Source organism: Dreissena polymorpha, chromosome 2, assembly GCF_020536995.1.
Source record: "Dreissena polymorpha isolate Duluth1 chromosome 2, UMN_Dpol_1.0, whole genome shotgun sequence".
Taxonomy (NCBI): Eukaryota; Metazoa; Mollusca; class Bivalvia; order Myida; family Dreissenidae; genus Dreissena; species Dreissena polymorpha.
The window spans coordinates 83,832,479-83,849,635 of NC_068356.1; the positions used below are offsets into that span (position 1 = coordinate 83,832,479).

At 37.2% G+C, this 17,157-nt stretch overlaps 2 protein-coding genes across 6 annotated transcripts in view; one reads left to right on the plus strand and one right to left on the minus strand.

Annotated features, from left to right (window-relative positions):
* The window catches only part of LOC127867863 (extended synaptotagmin-2-like), a 71,460-nt gene extending 57,690 nt beyond the window's left edge, over positions 1 to 13,770 (minus strand). For 2 of the 4 annotated variants that reach the window (XM_052409358.1, XM_052409357.1), the window contains exon 1: positions 13,326 to 13,770. In XM_052409358.1, coding sequence (XP_052265318.1) covers positions 13,326 to 13,625 — 300 coding nt within the window. In that variant the 5' untranslated portion in view covers positions 13,626 to 13,770. Of the gene's footprint in view, positions 1 to 3,748; positions 3,847 to 12,319; positions 12,672 to 13,325 lie in introns of those variants that run through there. The other 2 variants (XM_052409359.1, XM_052409361.1) reach the window with 2 other exon arrangements.
* A 170-nt stretch (positions 13,771 to 13,940) lies between these two features.
* The window catches only part of LOC127867864 (electrogenic aspartate/glutamate antiporter SLC25A13, mitochondrial-like), a 30,789-nt gene continuing 27,572 nt past the window's right edge, over positions 13,941 to 17,157 (plus strand). For both annotated transcript variants that reach the window (XM_052409362.1, XM_052409363.1), the window contains exons 1-3: positions 13,941 to 14,102; positions 14,217 to 14,285; positions 14,825 to 14,881. In XM_052409362.1, the coding sequence (XP_052265322.1) occupies positions 14,085 to 14,102; positions 14,217 to 14,285; positions 14,825 to 14,881 (144 nt within the window). In that variant the 5' untranslated portion in view covers positions 13,941 to 14,084. The remainder of the gene's footprint in view (positions 14,103 to 14,216; positions 14,286 to 14,824; positions 14,882 to 17,157) is intronic.

Sequence of the window (17,157 nt, forward strand, 5' to 3'; positions counted from 1 at the left end):
TTTTGGCTATTACTATAAGGAACACTGATTTGTTATGGGATAACTTTATTTTACAAAATATTTAACAACATTTTAGCTGATTTTGAGTATTTATGTGGCTTGAAAGGGGAACTTAGTTTTGTCTCTTATATTTTAGTCTGTGTGGACTGCACAGGCTAATCTAGGATAATACTTTGCACCCATGCATTAAGCTCTGTTTTCCTAAAGCAAGGCTCATATACTTACAGTCATGTTATATTGTTTTAAATTGGCAAACATCATACAATATTGGGTTTTGCAAAAACCTGGTTCCACCACAAACATTGTGCACTTTCTTTAAACTCATACATTCCTTATCACTGGTTAACAAGGTCAGTTCAGTGTAAGCCTTTACAGAAATCTTCCCTGAAAGCAAGAAAAGGCTATTGATGAAGTATGAGGTTAATTAGGGCAATTAGATCAAATTAAATGAGTGATTTGAGTGTATGGGAAAAAAACAGGGCTTGAATGAAATACGAACATATCATATATTTTTATTATGATCAAACAAATTTGTTTAATTGATATCCCCCGCCATTACTAAGAAGTTGTGACAGACGGACAGACTGACTGACAGATGGGCAGAAAATGCTTAAACTATATCCCTCCGCATTTGTGGGAGGATAACAAGAGCACCGCATAACGGGTGCCACGCTCGGCTGCGAAAGCCTATGTTAAAGTTTTATATAAGAGGTCACAGTGACCTTGACCTTTGACCTACTGACCCGAAAATGGGTGTGGCGTGTAGAATTCATCAAGGTGCATCTACATATGAAGTTTCAAAGTTGTAGGTGGAAGCACTTTGATTTTAGAGCCAATATTAAGGTTTTAGCACGACGCCATGGGCGGACAGCGAGCTGGCTATGACAAAACCTTGGGTTTTCTCCGAAAACAGCCGAGCTAATAACAAAGTTATGTTAAATACACAATACTGTATGCCATTCCATATTAACACATAGTATCATATGACGTGGTATGGTTAATATCATCATACAATTATGTTCAGTTTCAATAAACATAAACATTTTATAAATGGGATTTCCCTATACATAATTGATAGTGCAAATTCCAGCATATATATGTATTAGGGTACAAACATGTAATTTTAGGGTCAGGGCTTAACCCTGAACAAAGAAATTCTTCTCATCAATTTGTACAGACCATTACTATCAAGCTGCATTCAATAATAAGAATTAAACTTTGAAGGTTCTGGGTTTTATTTTTAAAATGATCTTTGACAATCCTTGCTTTCATTAAAAAAAATAAAAAATATTGGTAGCTGTTAGTTAATTAGCCAGTAATTTTCATCAACTTAAAGTTAGATTTGCTTGAATAATTAATATAACACAGGACTGTAAATGATATAGGTATGCCTGCATACTTATGCCTGTATCTGGAATTTTGTGATAAGAACTTCAATCATTAATTATGCATTTAAAGGGGCCTTTTCACAGATTTTGGCATTTTTTTAAACTTATTCATTAAATGCTTTATATTGATAAATGTAAACATTGGATCATAAAAGCTCCAGTAAAAATCAAGAAAAAAATTTAAAAAAGGAAAAGAACATTGCCCGGAGCAGGTTTCGAACCAATGACCCCTGGAGTCCTGCCAGAGTCCTGAAGTAAAAACGCTTTAGCCTACTGAGCTATTCCGCCGAGTACACATTCTTGCCGTATTTTATACCTTATATAAGCAATCTTCGTAGTTTCACAAAATTTAACGACAAAAACAGAACTCTCCAAATTATTCAATCGTTTCGCGTTGCAACGCTTCATAATTTTTAGGTTTTAAAATCGTCAAAAGATGCATATAATGGCTATATTAGAGCATGGTTAATGTTCAGTATTACTGTTTCCTCACAAATATCATAACTAAAACGAAAACTTACGAATCTGAAACAACTTTTTTCAATTTTGTCAATTTACCAAAGCGTGAAAAGATCCCTTTAATACCGCAGACAAGAGATGTGTTTGTCAGAAACACAATGAACCCTACTGCGCCGCTTTGAACTAATTTTTTTATTTTTTTTATTATATCCCTTTAAAAAATATTTCTCTACTTCCCTAGTTAAAATGATCTGTACCTGCCAAATTATATACAAGAGCATCGCCTTGCGGGTGCAGACCGCTGATCTATTTTCTTTTTAAAGGTGAAGGGACTCTCAATTTCAATCACAAAGGAGGAAGGGGTGGAGTGGGGGGGAGGGGATTCTTGGGTGCGATGGTTGGACGGTATTTCAAAAATAAAATAATAAAACTAAATATTTTTGTTTTTTAACCGTTTCAACAAAAAAAAAATTGGGGGGGGGTGGGGTGGGGGGGTATAGTGTGAGGGTGTGGTGGTCATTTGTAAGATGATCTTAAAGAAAAAAAAAATTAGGGGGGGGGGATTCGGGGGGGAGGGCACGGGGGATGGTTTGGGTGGAGTCTATTGTGGTATGTCACTGGAAAGAGTAGTTTTGTCAAAGTATCAATCAAATCTAATCATAAATAAAGAAGTTATGGCAATTTTAGCAAAATTTAATAATTTGACCTTGAGAGTCAAGGTCATTCAAAGGTCAAGGTAAAATTCAACTTGCCAGGTACAGTAACCTCATGATAGCATGAAAGTATTTGAAGTTTGAAAGCAATAGCCTTGATACTTTAGAAGTAAAGTGGATCGAAACACAAAATTTAACCATATATTCAAAGTTACTAAGTCAAAAAAGGGCCATAATTCCGTAAAAATGACAACCAGAGTTATGCAACTAATCCTTTTACTGTACCCTTATGATAGTTTGCAAGTGTTCCAAGTATGAAAGCAATATCTATGATACTTTAGGGGTAAAGTGGACCAAAACACAAAACTAAACAAAATTTTCAATTTTCTAAGTATAAAGGGCCCATAATTCCGTCCAAATGCCAGTCAGAGTTACATAACTTTGCCAGCGCAGTCCCCTTATGATAGTTAATAAGTGTTGCACAAGTATGAAAGCAATAGCTTTGATACTGTAGGAATAAAGTGGACCTAAACACAAAACTTTACCAAATTTTCAATTTTCTAAGTATAAAAAGGGCACATAATTCTGTCAAAATGCCAGTCAGAGTTACATAACTTTGCCTGCACAGTCCCCTCATGATAGTAAGTAAGTGTACCAAGTTTGAATGCAATAGCGTTGATACTTTCTGAGAAAAGTGGACCTAAACGCAAAACTTAACTGGACGCCAACGCCGACGCCAAGGTGATGACAATAGCTCATAATTTTTTTTCAAAAAATAGGTGAGCTAAAAAACTAAAAATAGAAATTATCTTCCTTTAAAGTTCGTTATTTCCCTTGGATTTAGTTTTTTGACCTTTGACCTTCAAGAATGACCTTGACATTTCACCACTCAAAATGTGCAGCTCCATGGATACACATGCATGCAAAATATCAAGTTGCTATCTTCAATATTGAAAAAGTTACAGCCAATGTTAAAGTTTTTGGACAGACGCACAGACAGACAGTTCAACTGCTATATGCCATCCTACCGGGGGGGGGGGGGGGGGGGGGGGGGGGCATTAAACAGCACACAGTGACAGTCACGGAATGACCTTTTTGTAAACCATGAACTAGCATTCACATGTTTCTGACAGGTTTATTGCACTATATTACTTAATAATGGTGTGAAACATAATTATTCTACTGAAGATAATGGTTAATATGGTTACAACTGACTGGTCGCTATAATATTAGAATTTTTTATCTCACCTTTTCAAATCAACCTCCGACAAACACTGCATATAGCAGACTATTGTTTTCCATCTCCAAATATGAAGTCCAAGCTTTCTCAAAGGTCATAACCAAATCTAAATACAAAACATCAATCAAAACCTGTATATCTGTCAATTGTTTTTCCTAAGAAAACATATGAAGTAATTTTGCTTAATGTCAAAAGAACCTTGGACATTTTCAAAGTACATTTTTAACTGATTCGTTAAGAGTAACATACATGTCACAAAATAAGATGCAAACATAAAGTCATTAGTCTGTGCCCTTGAAAATATTGTGCAATTCTAAAGCAACAAGCATTTAGCATCACAGCTGTTAGTTGCAATTCAGTTTGCTGCAATGGTTTTGCAATTGTGAACACGTAAGGATACACAATTTGAACATGGCAATATCAACAGCAAGAAACAATGATCCAGAGGTTGCAATTGTAAAGTCTATACTTCATGTTTACCAATTGTAAACCTCACTTTGTGGTAATAAATGAGTGTGTAGCAGTCAGAAACCCACAATAAAGCATAATTTATCATTATTACGGTCACTGAGCCCACTCAGTTTTCAAACCTTTACCACTTAGATAGGTATTTTATAGATATGAGCATGTCTCTGAGAAACCAGATAATGCAAGTCTGTAAAGTTTAGTCCTAGATTAGCCTGTGAAGTCCACTGTGACAGTCTAATAAGGGATGACACTAATTGATGACATTTTCAGATTGAATATAATTTTTAATTCAAGGCAAGTCTTTTTTTTAAAGAAAATTCAGCCTTGACAGAAAATGTTGACCCAGATTAACGAACTGTGCAGACTAATCTGAGACTATACTTTTGTGCAGGCATTAGACCTGCACTTCCCAGATTGCAACAAGATATAATTGTAACAAGATAGACTAAGTGAAATTTACATATTCAATATAAGATTCAGGTGTTAACTTGAGGCTGTTCAGCCATGCTTCTGTACTACTAGAAAGCATTTAATGAAAATGATTAAATGTGTGGGATTTACAAGCCCGTAAATAGCAAAGAATTTGTTATGCCTCAAACCATATCCTGTGAGAGTTGCATAGGCTCAGTTTGACAAATTTACCCCCCCCCCGCATCAATATGCTGATTTTGCACAACTACCTGATTTTGGCATACCTCTATTGAATTTAAAGTTTGTGGTTATTGTAACCTACATGTATACTAAAAAGTATTATTTAATAATATCTCAATGAATAAACTTAATACAATAATAGCATTAAATCTCATGTACAACTGTACCACCATCTACATTAATTGTTTTAATGGGCACAGGAGAAAATATCACAGTCGAGTAGAGAATATGGAATAGTTTCTCTATAATGCATACAAAAATAATTTATAACACAAGTGGCAAGAGTAGAAAACAAACAAACTATTAAGTATCAACACTGAAATTATAAACTAAACACACAATTATGCAATTTAAATTTAAACTTAAATGTGATTGATTGGTGAGAATATGGGAACTTTACAACTTGCTCAGAAAAGGAAGAACAGTAACTGGTGATAAAATTGATATCGGACTGACTTCAATTCATAATCAATCATCTGTAGTCATCAACTTGTCCATGCTGATCAGGGCTCTTGTTTGGCTGTTGTGGGGCCGAAATACCGCCAGATTTCCCCCTTGAAATAGTATACTTTTTTCCCCTATTTCAGCTAAAAATTCCCCCCTCCAAATTTTTTCTTTCTTATTTTTTTTTAACTTTTATACCTTTGTTGCCAGCTGGTATCATGCTATTAACCTTTGATTAAATGTTTATTTATGTAAATTACATTAAAATATAGCAATTTTAAGTGTTGAATGGCTGGTGAAAAGATCTTCTAAAATTCCCCTTTTCGTCCAAAACGACGCGAAATTCCCCCCTCTAAGGGCCCCGGCCCCAATCCCCCAAAGTGTAGCAATTTAGGGCCCTGCTGATGACAATGGTCACCTCCAACATTTCCTTGAAGAGCCATTGAAAGTTTTAATGTCATTCATAAACAGGGACTGTTAACTGAACTATGCCATCAATCAAAACACTCTAATGCCCAATTTAATGTAACACTGTAATACAAATCATTCACAGGGTCAGCATTACCTAGCTCTGGTGTTTATGAAATACCTGGCTGACATTGAGTCTGCAAGAACTGTTGAGTATTCATATCATGAACAAATATTATCTAATATATTACCATTTATTATTGTTATAAATAATGATATTTTTAAAAGAACCTTAATTATTTTGTTTCTTACATTTTATCAATTCTGAATTATAAAATGAGGATCATGGATAATATATTGAGTCCAGTGCATAGATTTTGATTATAATGTCCCAAAGTGGTGAGAGAAAACGCTGTATAGTGAAATCATTTGGGAGGAAATCGATGTGGTAAAGTGTTATGGACAGGGGGTGGCTTTTCAAAGGTCACGGGTTGCTGGGGCAGGTTAGACTGTATTCATTTTACCAAAATTGCATTGAAAATCTATGGCTTATATAAATGCTCTTGTATCCGTATTTACTGGAAAAACCAGTACTTGGTGTCTTAGGAAGTGATTGAAAGAATGCTCCAATGGTGGGGATTGAACTTGCGAATTTTCATTACAGAGACTTGTTCACAGTTTCTATCTGTAAAAGCCAAGAATGTATCAACCGATCTGTAGAGCTCCATTATAATGACAAGAATAGTCAAAGAAAGAAAAAAGTTTGTCCCTGCTGGCTCCAGCCAGTGTTCTTTAGATTAAAACTGTCTGAACCGCCCAAACTACCTCACTGTTGTTATAAAATTCAACATATGAACCGACTCATTCAACATTGTTGTGATTTTTACACTTTATACTTTTTACAAGTGTCAAATTCAAATGATGATAAAGCAAAGTACCCTAATTTCGACAGTTCAAGGTAAGAATGTGTACACCAATTTGTATGATCGGTATCCTCGTTACTTTGACATACCATTAACGTACCTTATTGCATCCCGTGCTTTTTAAGTGTTGACTGTCAGGTAAGGATGGTTTATACTTATCGTATTTACTTAAAACGTTGACGAAGTATGAGATCGTTATTTCGACATAGTGCCCCTTATTTAGACACACATATTTATTTTTTTAATTCTATCGCGGCACAGGCTAAATTTCATATAAACAAAGAAGAAAATCGTCTATATGAGTTTTTCTGCAATAATTATCATGGGAGGCGGGTATACCTTGCAATCAAGCACTGCGACTTAACAAAACATGCCGATACATTTTTCACCAACGTAATAATCCGGTACTTTATGAATGAAAGCGGATCTGATCAACAGAACAGCCAAAAGTTATTTTTATGGGGCGGAACTTCACATAAAATTGTACACAAGAAAAATAAGATGCATTGTATTAATCTTTAGTAAAAACTGTGTTACATGTACAATCGAAATTATTCGTGTATGTTATAGTTTGTTGTCTATTAACCCCCAACCAGAAGTTTAGATGCGTGGTTTTAAATCACTTCTGCTTCGGTCTCGTGATTTAATCCCTACGCAACTTTACTTCCGGCCGTGGGTTATTCTACAACAAACTATAACGTACACAAATTATTTCTTAAATAACATCAATACAAGCAGTTAATTATATTTAAACAAACGATGTGTACATCAATTCATTACACATCAAACTTTCACAACCAGTCAATCAATAATAATTCATTTGAAGAATCAAAGCAGGAAATATTTGCATTAATGCGTAAATGTTGATATCCATTTGGCAAGATTAAACTACAAACAATATTCACAGTGGAATGGGTAGTTGACAATGTGATCGGCTGGTATTTCGAACAACACCGCATCCCCGGTACACGTGATATGCCAGCAACGGGGCATGCCAAGCACGTTATCCTATTCGTCTATGTCACCTTCATCAGACCCACAGCCCGGACAAGATCTTTCCTCATCTATGTCATCGTCTGTGTCAGCCAGTCGTGGTGTCTCGTTCATATCAGATTCCTAATCTATGTCATCGTCTGTGTCAGCCAGTCGTGGTGTCTCATTCATATCAGATTCATCATCTATGTCATCGTCTGTGTCAGCCAGTCGTGGTGTCTCATTCATATCAGATTCCTCATCTATGTCATCATCTGTGTCAGCCAGTCGTGGTGTCTCATTCATATCAGATTCCTCATCTATGTCATCGTCTGTGTCAGCCAGTCGTGGTGTCTCATTCATATCAGATTCCCCATCTATGTCATCGTCTGTGTCAGCCAGTCGTGGTGTCTCATTCATATCGTCTGTGTCAGCCAGTCGTGGTGTCTCATTCATATCAGATTATCGTCTGTGTCAGCCAGTCATGGTGTCTTATTCATATCAGATTATCGTCTGTGTCAGCCAGTCATGGTGTCTCATTCATATCAGATTCCGAGGACTCTGAGACCGACTCTGTCCTTTTCCGCTTCGACTCTTTATGATTTGTGCAGCCTTCAGTGACCGTTCTTCTTCTCGCTTTTTCTTTTCCTCTTTTCTTAGTGCTTTCTTCTTATCTTTTTCTTCGAGCTTTTGTTTCCTCATTTCCGTTCTTAAAAGTTGTCTTTGTTTCTTAGCTTCTTAGTCTTCTTCTTGTTGTCTTCTCTTTCTTTTAATATCTTTAGGGCCTCTTTTCCGGACAATGACTTTGGTAACCGCTGTTTCATGGTGTTTGGCTTCTTTCTTATGACTTCTGGAACCTTCAGTAGATTGAAAGCACGCGACACGGACTTATCTCATGTCTGTGTGACGTACATCCCTTGTTTTTGGTCTGACGGACCAACATTTGTAGATTCTTTCCCCCATCTCTTCTGTCTGTATAACCAATCTCCATCATTGGTTCTGTGTTCATTTCCGTTTCAGGTTTCTCCTGCGTATGCCTATCTTGAATCTCTTTCTCACCAGTGCTTGCAGGTTTGACCGTTTCATCGTTGTGTGTTACCTGGGCAGGACTGCTTTCAATTTCACCATCAACCTCACAAATTATAGCCTTTGATGGATTAAGTTTTGTCATATTGATGTTCTTGGGGTCGAATGGAAATATTCCGCATTTCAAAAAGCAGTGGACAGCATTTTCCAACTTTGCTACTCTTACTCATGCCTTTCGGAAGACGCCAGGGAACTGTTTCTTTGTCAATGCTTGCCCTAGATTGGATAGTTGCCAAGCCTTGACCTCCTTCGTCCATGCAGCTTTCATGGGCGAGAAGAACCCAATATCACATGGCTGGAGGATGTGTGTGGCGTTCTCGAGAAGACATTATAGAATAATGTCGTTGCTAAAGCAGTAGTAAGCGGCAGATAGCGACATGTGTGTAGAATGCCTGTCAACCAGCAGCAAAACAGGTTTAGGGATGTTGTGCTTCCCAATCTGCAACTTCCTTCTTCTGTAGGTAAGTCTTAAGTCCAGCAAACCACCCTTCGACCATCTCAATACTAATCAAAGCCCTCTGGTGCCCCAATGCCATAGCCTTCCGTTCAGTAATATCTGGATGCCTTTTGATAAAGCCTTGGTGCCAGTGTTTACCAGGAAGATTGTCTTTGAATGGGGTAGATCTACCATCTGTGTCAAGGAATTTCTTTATCTCAATAGTACTGTCATGGCGCTTTAAAGGGTATCCAGTAGAAGCCATCATTTTCATGTAGTCTATCAAAACTACTTGAATTAGAGATCAGACACCATGCTGAATGTGTAAAACGTACTAAGTGACCCAGTGACCTAGTTTTTGACCCGGCATGACCCATATTCGAACTTGACCTAGACATCATCTAGATACAACTTCTGACAAGGTTTGGTGATGATTGGATGAAAACTACCTGAATTAGAAAGCGGACACCATGCTCAATGTTTAAAAAACACTAAGTGACCCCGTGACCTAGTTTTTTACCTGCCATGACCCATGTTCAAACTTGGCCTAGACATTATCTAGATACAACTTCTGACCAAGTTTGGTGAAGCTCTGATGAAAACTAATTGAATTAAAGAGCGGACAACATGCTGAATGTTTAAAATGCACTTAGTGACCCCGTGACCTAGTTTTTGACCCGGAAAGGCCCATGTTCGTACTTGTTCTAGACATCATGTAGATACAACTTCTGACCAAGTTTGGTGAAGATCGGATGAAAACTACTTGAATTAGAGAGCTAGGACAGACTGACCGACAGACAGTCACCGACAAGCTCACTCCTATATACCCCCCAAAACTTCGTTAAGTGGGGGTATAATTAAAATGGATGTAGAACTTTTCTCTAAACATAAAGAATCAGCCATAGAAATTAAGTGAATTCATTGTCAGATCTGCTTATTTCAATGTACAGGAATAGTAAGCATTGTGTGCCGGAGCTCCTAAATCATGGCACAGCTGAGCCATTCAGATATTATCACCAGCTAAGTGACACATATCAATCCTGAAGTTTATTTAAGGCGTGACCCCTTTTTCAAATCTAGAATTTGTGATGAGAATTACAGAGAAAGCAAATGGAAAACACAGGGAAATACAACCGACTGTGAGAAAGTTGAACATTTTGGAAAGCAAGAGACTGTCTGAAATAGTCAGTGCTTATTTGGAAATCCATAGCTCATAAATCTGGCCTGCTGTCTTGTTTACATGTACATCATGCTAGACTTTCTCATTCTACATTGTATTTTGCTTCAGCTATAACAAGTTTGGTGAAGATCGGATGAAAACTACTTGAAATAGAGAGCAGAGACCGTGCTGAATGTTAAAAACGCACTAAGTGACCCCGTGACCTAGTTTTTGACCCGGTAGGGCCCATGTTTGAACTTGGCCTAGACGTCATCTAGATACAACTTGTGAACAATTTTGGTGAAGATCGGATGAATACTACTTGAAATAGAAAGCGGACACCATGCTGAATGTTAAAAACGCACTCACTAAGTGACCCCGTGACCTAGTTTTTGACTGGGCAGGGCCCATGTTCGAACTTGGCCTAGACGTCATCTAGAGACAACTTGTGAAAAAGTTTGGTGAAGATCGGATGAAAACTACTTGAAATAGAGAGCGGACACCATGCTGAATGTTAAAAACGCACTAAGTGACCCCGTGACCTAGTTTTTGACCTGGCATGGCCCATGTTCGAACTTGGCCTAGACATCATCTAGATACAACTTGTGAAAAAGTTTTGTGAAGATCGGATGAAAAGTACTTGAAGTTGAAGTAGAGAGCGGACACCATGCTGAATGTTAAAAACGCACTAAGTGACCCCGTGACCTAGTTTTTGACCTGGCAGGGCCCATGTTCGAACTTGGCCTAGACGTCATCTAGATACAACTTGTAAACAAGTTTGGTGAAGATCGGATGAAAACTACTTGAAATAGAGAGCGGACACCGTGCTGAATGTTAAAAACGCACTAAGTGACCCCGCGACCTAGTTTTTAACCCGGCAGGGCCCATGTTCGAACTTGGCCTAGAAGTCATCTAGATACAACTTGTGAACAAGTTTGGTGAAGATCGGATGAATACTACTTGAAATAGAGAGCGGACACCATGCTGAATATTAGAAATGCACTAAGTGACCCCGTGACCTAGTTTTTGACCCGGCAGGGCCCATGTTCGAACTTGGACTAGACATCATATAGATACAACTTGTGAAAAAGTTTTGTGAAGATCGGATGAAAAGTACTTGAAGTAGAGAGCGGACACCATGCTGAATGTTAAAAACGCACTAAGTGACCCCAAGACCTAGTTTTTGACCTGGCAGGGCCCATGTTCGAACTTGGCCTAGACGTCATCTAGATACAACTTGTGAACAAGTTTGGTGAAGATTGGATGAATACTACTTGAAATAGAGAGCGGACACCGTGCTGAAAGTTAAAAACGCACTCACTAAGTGACCCCGTGACCTAGTTTTTGACCTGGCAGGGTCCATGTTTGAACTTGGCCTAGACGTCATCTAGATACAACTTGTGAAAAAGTTTTGTGAAGATCGGATGAAAAGTACTTGAAGTAGAGAGCAGACACCATGCTGAATGTTAAAAACGCACTAAGTGACCCCAGGACCTAGTTTTTGACCAGGCAGGGCCCATGTTCGCACTTGGCCTAGACATCATCTAGATACAACTTGTGAACAAGTTTGGTGAAGATCAGATGAAAACTACTTGAAATAGAGAGCGGACACCATGCTGAATGTTAAAAACGCACTAAGTGACCCCGTGACCTAGTTTTTGACCCGGCAGGGCCCATGTTCGAACTTGGCCTAGACATCATCTAGATACAACTTGTGAAAAAGTTTGGTGAAGATTGGATGAAAACTTCTTAAAATAGAGAGCGGACACCATGCTGAATGTTTAAAACGCACTAAGTGACCCGGTTATCTAGTTTTTGACCCTGCAGGGCCCATGTTTGAACTTGGCCTAGACATCACTAGATACAACTTGTGAACAAGTTTGGTGAAGATCGGATGAAAACTACTTGAAATAGATAGCGGACACTTAATACGGACCGACCGACAAGCTCACTCCTATATACCCCCCTAAACTTCGTTTGTGGGGGTATAAGTACAATGTATTCCTGCGAAAAAAAACGAAAAGAGACTTACTGTTTGTTGCTGCGTGTCTTACCGCTTTGTATAAGGGCCGCAAGCGCGTAAAAACACAAAACAATCCGTGATATTTAACCTTGGCTTACGGAATAAACAAACGCAACTTTAATGGATGAAATATTTTGATGATGTCAGAAATATATGAAGTCTTCAAAAATAAACTTAAGGTGACTAGAACGCACCGAACTAGGCTGAATTAGATAAAAGATATCAAAGCATGTCAAAATAACAGACATGTCGACATTACGTGACTTTGCTCTAATACATAAACCAAGCTGTATTTTCAAGTATGAGTCTATGCCATCAGTATTTTTTATCAATGCTTTAATGTGTTGTTTTTTTTTAATCGCTGGCAAAAAATTCAACAATCAGGCCTTTTCCGCCCTATGCCACGGGTCCGAAATTCGGCCCCATTCCCAATGCAAATCTGGTTGTTTTTTTTCCCAATTGAAAAAAAAAATCCCAATCCCCCCCTAATTTTTTTTAACCTTTAAATATATAAGTTAACCTGATCCAGTGTAGAAAATAGAAAATATTGCATAATTAAATTATATGTTGCCTTGAATTTGTTTTAAAAACAGTAAAATATGTTAAATTTATTATTTAAGACTTTCCTTATTTTCCCCAAAATCCGACGTTTCGCGCTATTTTTTCACCTCAAAAAGGCCAGACCCCTTTCCCAAAATTGGATAAAAAAAAAGCACTTATCACACATGTTCATTAATTTTTGTAAAATGTTTATATGTTATCAAAATAGTCGTTATTTACCAGTTAACAGCTTCTTTGAATTATAAGAAACACTATTTACATGCGATTATTTTTCCCAATTGAGCCAGTTTTGCGATTTTTTTTCCCCCAAAATGGGATTTTTCACGACACGAAATTCCCATAATTCCAGTGTGGCGTTTTCCCAAAATGGAGCGGAAAAGGTCTGAAGATTGTTATCTTGACAATATGTGAATGTGTCCCTTTAAACATCTCATTATGATTATACGTAACTCACCCACGATGGTAGATCTTCCACTCTTGCAAGTATTGCCTCTTTTTCATTTTTAGCTGCTTCCTGTGATATTTCTATTTTCTTTTGCTGTAATTTATTGTGCTTTTCTTTCCAAACAACAAGCACTAGCCCTAATAAAATCCACGCAGGGCTAACATTAAAGTATCCGACACCCCAGACGCCTAATGCAGCACTTGCATACTTAAAGTATCTTTTTATTACAGCTATCAACAACGTTTCTTCTTTAACGGCCTGACGTTTTTTTGCAGGTGTAACGTTTTCCATCTTGTTTTCACTCGCCATTTTGTGGCCTTCGCGTTCCGTCAGTCAATATTGATGCTTAGCTGTTATATTTTCGGACATGTTACCTGGATCGTCTGCATTGATGCGTTCATGCATAAAACCTGCAACGCTTCGTTGATTTTATGGTTAATCCGGAAGTAAACATAAGTCAAGACCGGACTGCGCTACTTTACGACATCAATAGTCCGAACGGCCTCTTTGGCATACCGTTCTGTCCTACATGCGACCGTGAATACTAGTTTTTAACTTAAAATGTTCACATTTGACTATAAAGTTAATTTCGATAACTTTTCAATTTCAGCTTCAAAAATGTTCTCACCACACTTTAATATGAATGAACACAAACAGCGGCTGCGCAGCCTACGTGTACGCGAACTTCTACTTTCACTTTCTTTTTAAAATCTGTTCACTTGACCTTGAGACAGCCAATCGACATTAAATGTTAGCGTGATAATCAAGATGGCGGCCTCCATTTGGGTAAGATGCCAATATCATTTAAAAACATAATTTCATCCTTTCATGACATTTGTCACTGCAGTCAGAGCATTATCAAATGTAATGCAAGCTACAAGTTTATTTTCCTAATTTCAGGAAACGTTCCTGGCAAATGTCGCTGGCAAATGGTCTTTTGGAAGAAAGGTCGAATGCGAGTCGAGCAAGGTGAACACTTTGTTAAATCATTGAGGCGCCAGTTTCTAATACCCTACGAGTTTTTGCAAAATATATTTTAAATGATACATTTTAATTTCTGCACATATTTGTCCAAACTGATTATTGTACTAATGTGTTCCAACGAAACAGTTTCTGATTACATTGGTTAATGCGTTTGTATAAGAGTTTGATAAACCAGTCTTTTGCAAAACCAGGTTCCTTCACACCTGTACATATTAATTGGGCTTCAAATAATACCTGAATAAATTTGTTTTCACAGCTTAAGATAAAAAACGCGAGCCCATGCATGAGTTTTGTTCAAATTACCAAGTCATTACCATTTGTTTGCAAATTTGAAGATCACTGACTTTTAAGTCGTATTCAAGTTAATTTATGAAAAGATCAAAGATACATTAAAAGTTTTTGCTTAATACATTGAGCCACTTCACATCTTAAATCATCATTTTTACAAGCCGTTCAAGCGTTGTTTCACTACAATCCCCTTTATATGTAATTCATTTTATTCCTTGACATTTTTTGTATTTAAGAAAAATGAGGTTGTGAAAAGGGCAGAGCCAGAAAAATTGCGATCCATATTTCTAAAGGTAAGACCTGATTGGTATTCTTTGAATATATATTGGTTGTTGACAAACAACATGTATATCTTCAATCATCAAATTAGTCTGAATTTGTCTATCCCTCGAAGTTTGTTGGCTTAGATATGTTTATAGAATAGTATTATAAGTATTTTAAGTAATTGAATCATATGCATTTTACTTAGCTGTTTGTTGTTATTTTCGTTGTATAACATCCATACAAGTAGTTTTTTAATTTCAAATGAAAAAAGAGGTAGTTGTGCACGCAATGCAACGAGTAGTCCACAAAAAGCAATATTTTCTTTCTATTTTTTAGGTATTGTTACAATTGGCCATGTCTTAGTGTCTGTCTCAAAAAATTTAGAGCTATATCTCGGAATATAAAGAAGTTATTGACACAAAAATTCATAGGTATATATAGATCAACAAGGAGAAATGTCATGAACAATAGCCATAACCCTGCACTTTCTTAATCAAGAGTTGTTTCCCTTTGTTGTATTTTTAACTTTAAAGGGCTATATCTCAGAAAAGATACAAGATTGCAACATGAAACTTAATTGATGCATACCGGTATATATCAATGAGAAGAAGAGCCATGGACAAAGCACATGACCCTTCACTTTCTTAAATAGGTGCCCTTTTTTGCTTATAGTTTTGCACCCCTCATTAAATCAAATATAATGTGTGGGGGTATCAATTCAACAAATTTGCTTGTTGTTTTTTTTATAAATTGTTTGTCAAACATTGTCTTTTTATACATAAATATTATTTGGACACTGCATATCATATTGTGTTTTTTTTTCAAAAATATATAATGAACTTCAGCAGCATTTGGTATTTTGCAAACATGTATTCAATAAGTTGAAAAATGTAAAACGTTGATTGGTAAAAGTTTAATGGACGCAGACAAATCCACTAATGACTATATATTCAATATCGACACAAAGACCAATTAATAAAACTGGTCACAGTCAGAACTCCTTTCTTAACCATCATGTTCTCATTCAGCTAAGGAAGTTTGAACAAAATCAGCCAGTAGTAAGAATATCTGAACACACAATTATGGAACTTAATATTATATAATGGTAAAACAGACAAACAACATTATTCTACCAGAACTCATTACAGTCAAAATTCCTTTCTTTAAAATCATCTACACATCAATTCAGTCAACTGTGAAAGTTTTATGGAGATCAACCCTGTTATAAAAAAGAATTGGTAAACACAAGCTTCAGGGGACTATGTGTCCAATGTTGCAAAAAAAGCCATAATCCTACAAAAATGATTGCAGAACAATATCCTTCCTCTATTGTGATCTAAACATGAAGGTTATTGAACTTTTAAGGTTTCAGTGGGATCCACCCTGTAGTTGGGAGGAATTGAAAACACAAACTGCTGGTGTAACGGATGGACAGTGGCATTGCTTAATGCCTCTCTCCTGGTGTAACGGATGGACAGTGGCATTGCTTAATGCCTCTCTCCTGGTGTAACATATGGACAGTGGCATTGCTTAGTGCCTCTCGTTTGAGGGGAGCACAACATTGCAATCAAGCAAAAAATGTCCTCATATATAATACATCACCCCATTGGTGCAAAAAGGTATCATGTGCCATTTAATTTTAATGTTACATGGTACCTTTTTGAACAAATGGGGCGATATATAGATATTCTTTCGCATAATTATGAGGGATTGCTTTGTACGAAAATAAGCTTTTCCTTTCCATAAAAAAAACCCATGCAGACGAGTCCACTTTACATCAAAAGCAGTGGTCAAGATTAACACAAGTTTGTAATTACTGTACTTTCTAAATGTTAAATAGGACATGCCAGTACTCAGACTCCAAGTTCTATTTAAAGCTGGTGGGCTTGTAACATTTCCTTCCTCTATCAAGAAATAATGGAACAATTCTGGCTTGCAGTGTGTTATTCTCAATTCTTAAGATTGCACAAAATCTGAGCCACTTTCTGGGAAATCTGTGCTTAGTGTCCACCCAGATTAGCCACTGCAGTCTGCACATGCTAATTAGGGACAACATTTCCCACTGCAGTCTGCACATGCTAATTAGGGACAACATTTCCCACTGCAGTCTGCACATGCTAATTAGGGACAACATTTCCCACTGCAGTCTGCACATGCTAATTAGGGACAACATTTCCCACTGCAGTCTGCACATGCTAATTAGGGACAACATTTCCACCTATAGCCACTGCAGTCTGCACATGCTAATTAGGGACAACATTTCCACCTATAGCCACTGTAGTCTGCACATGCTAATTAGGGACAA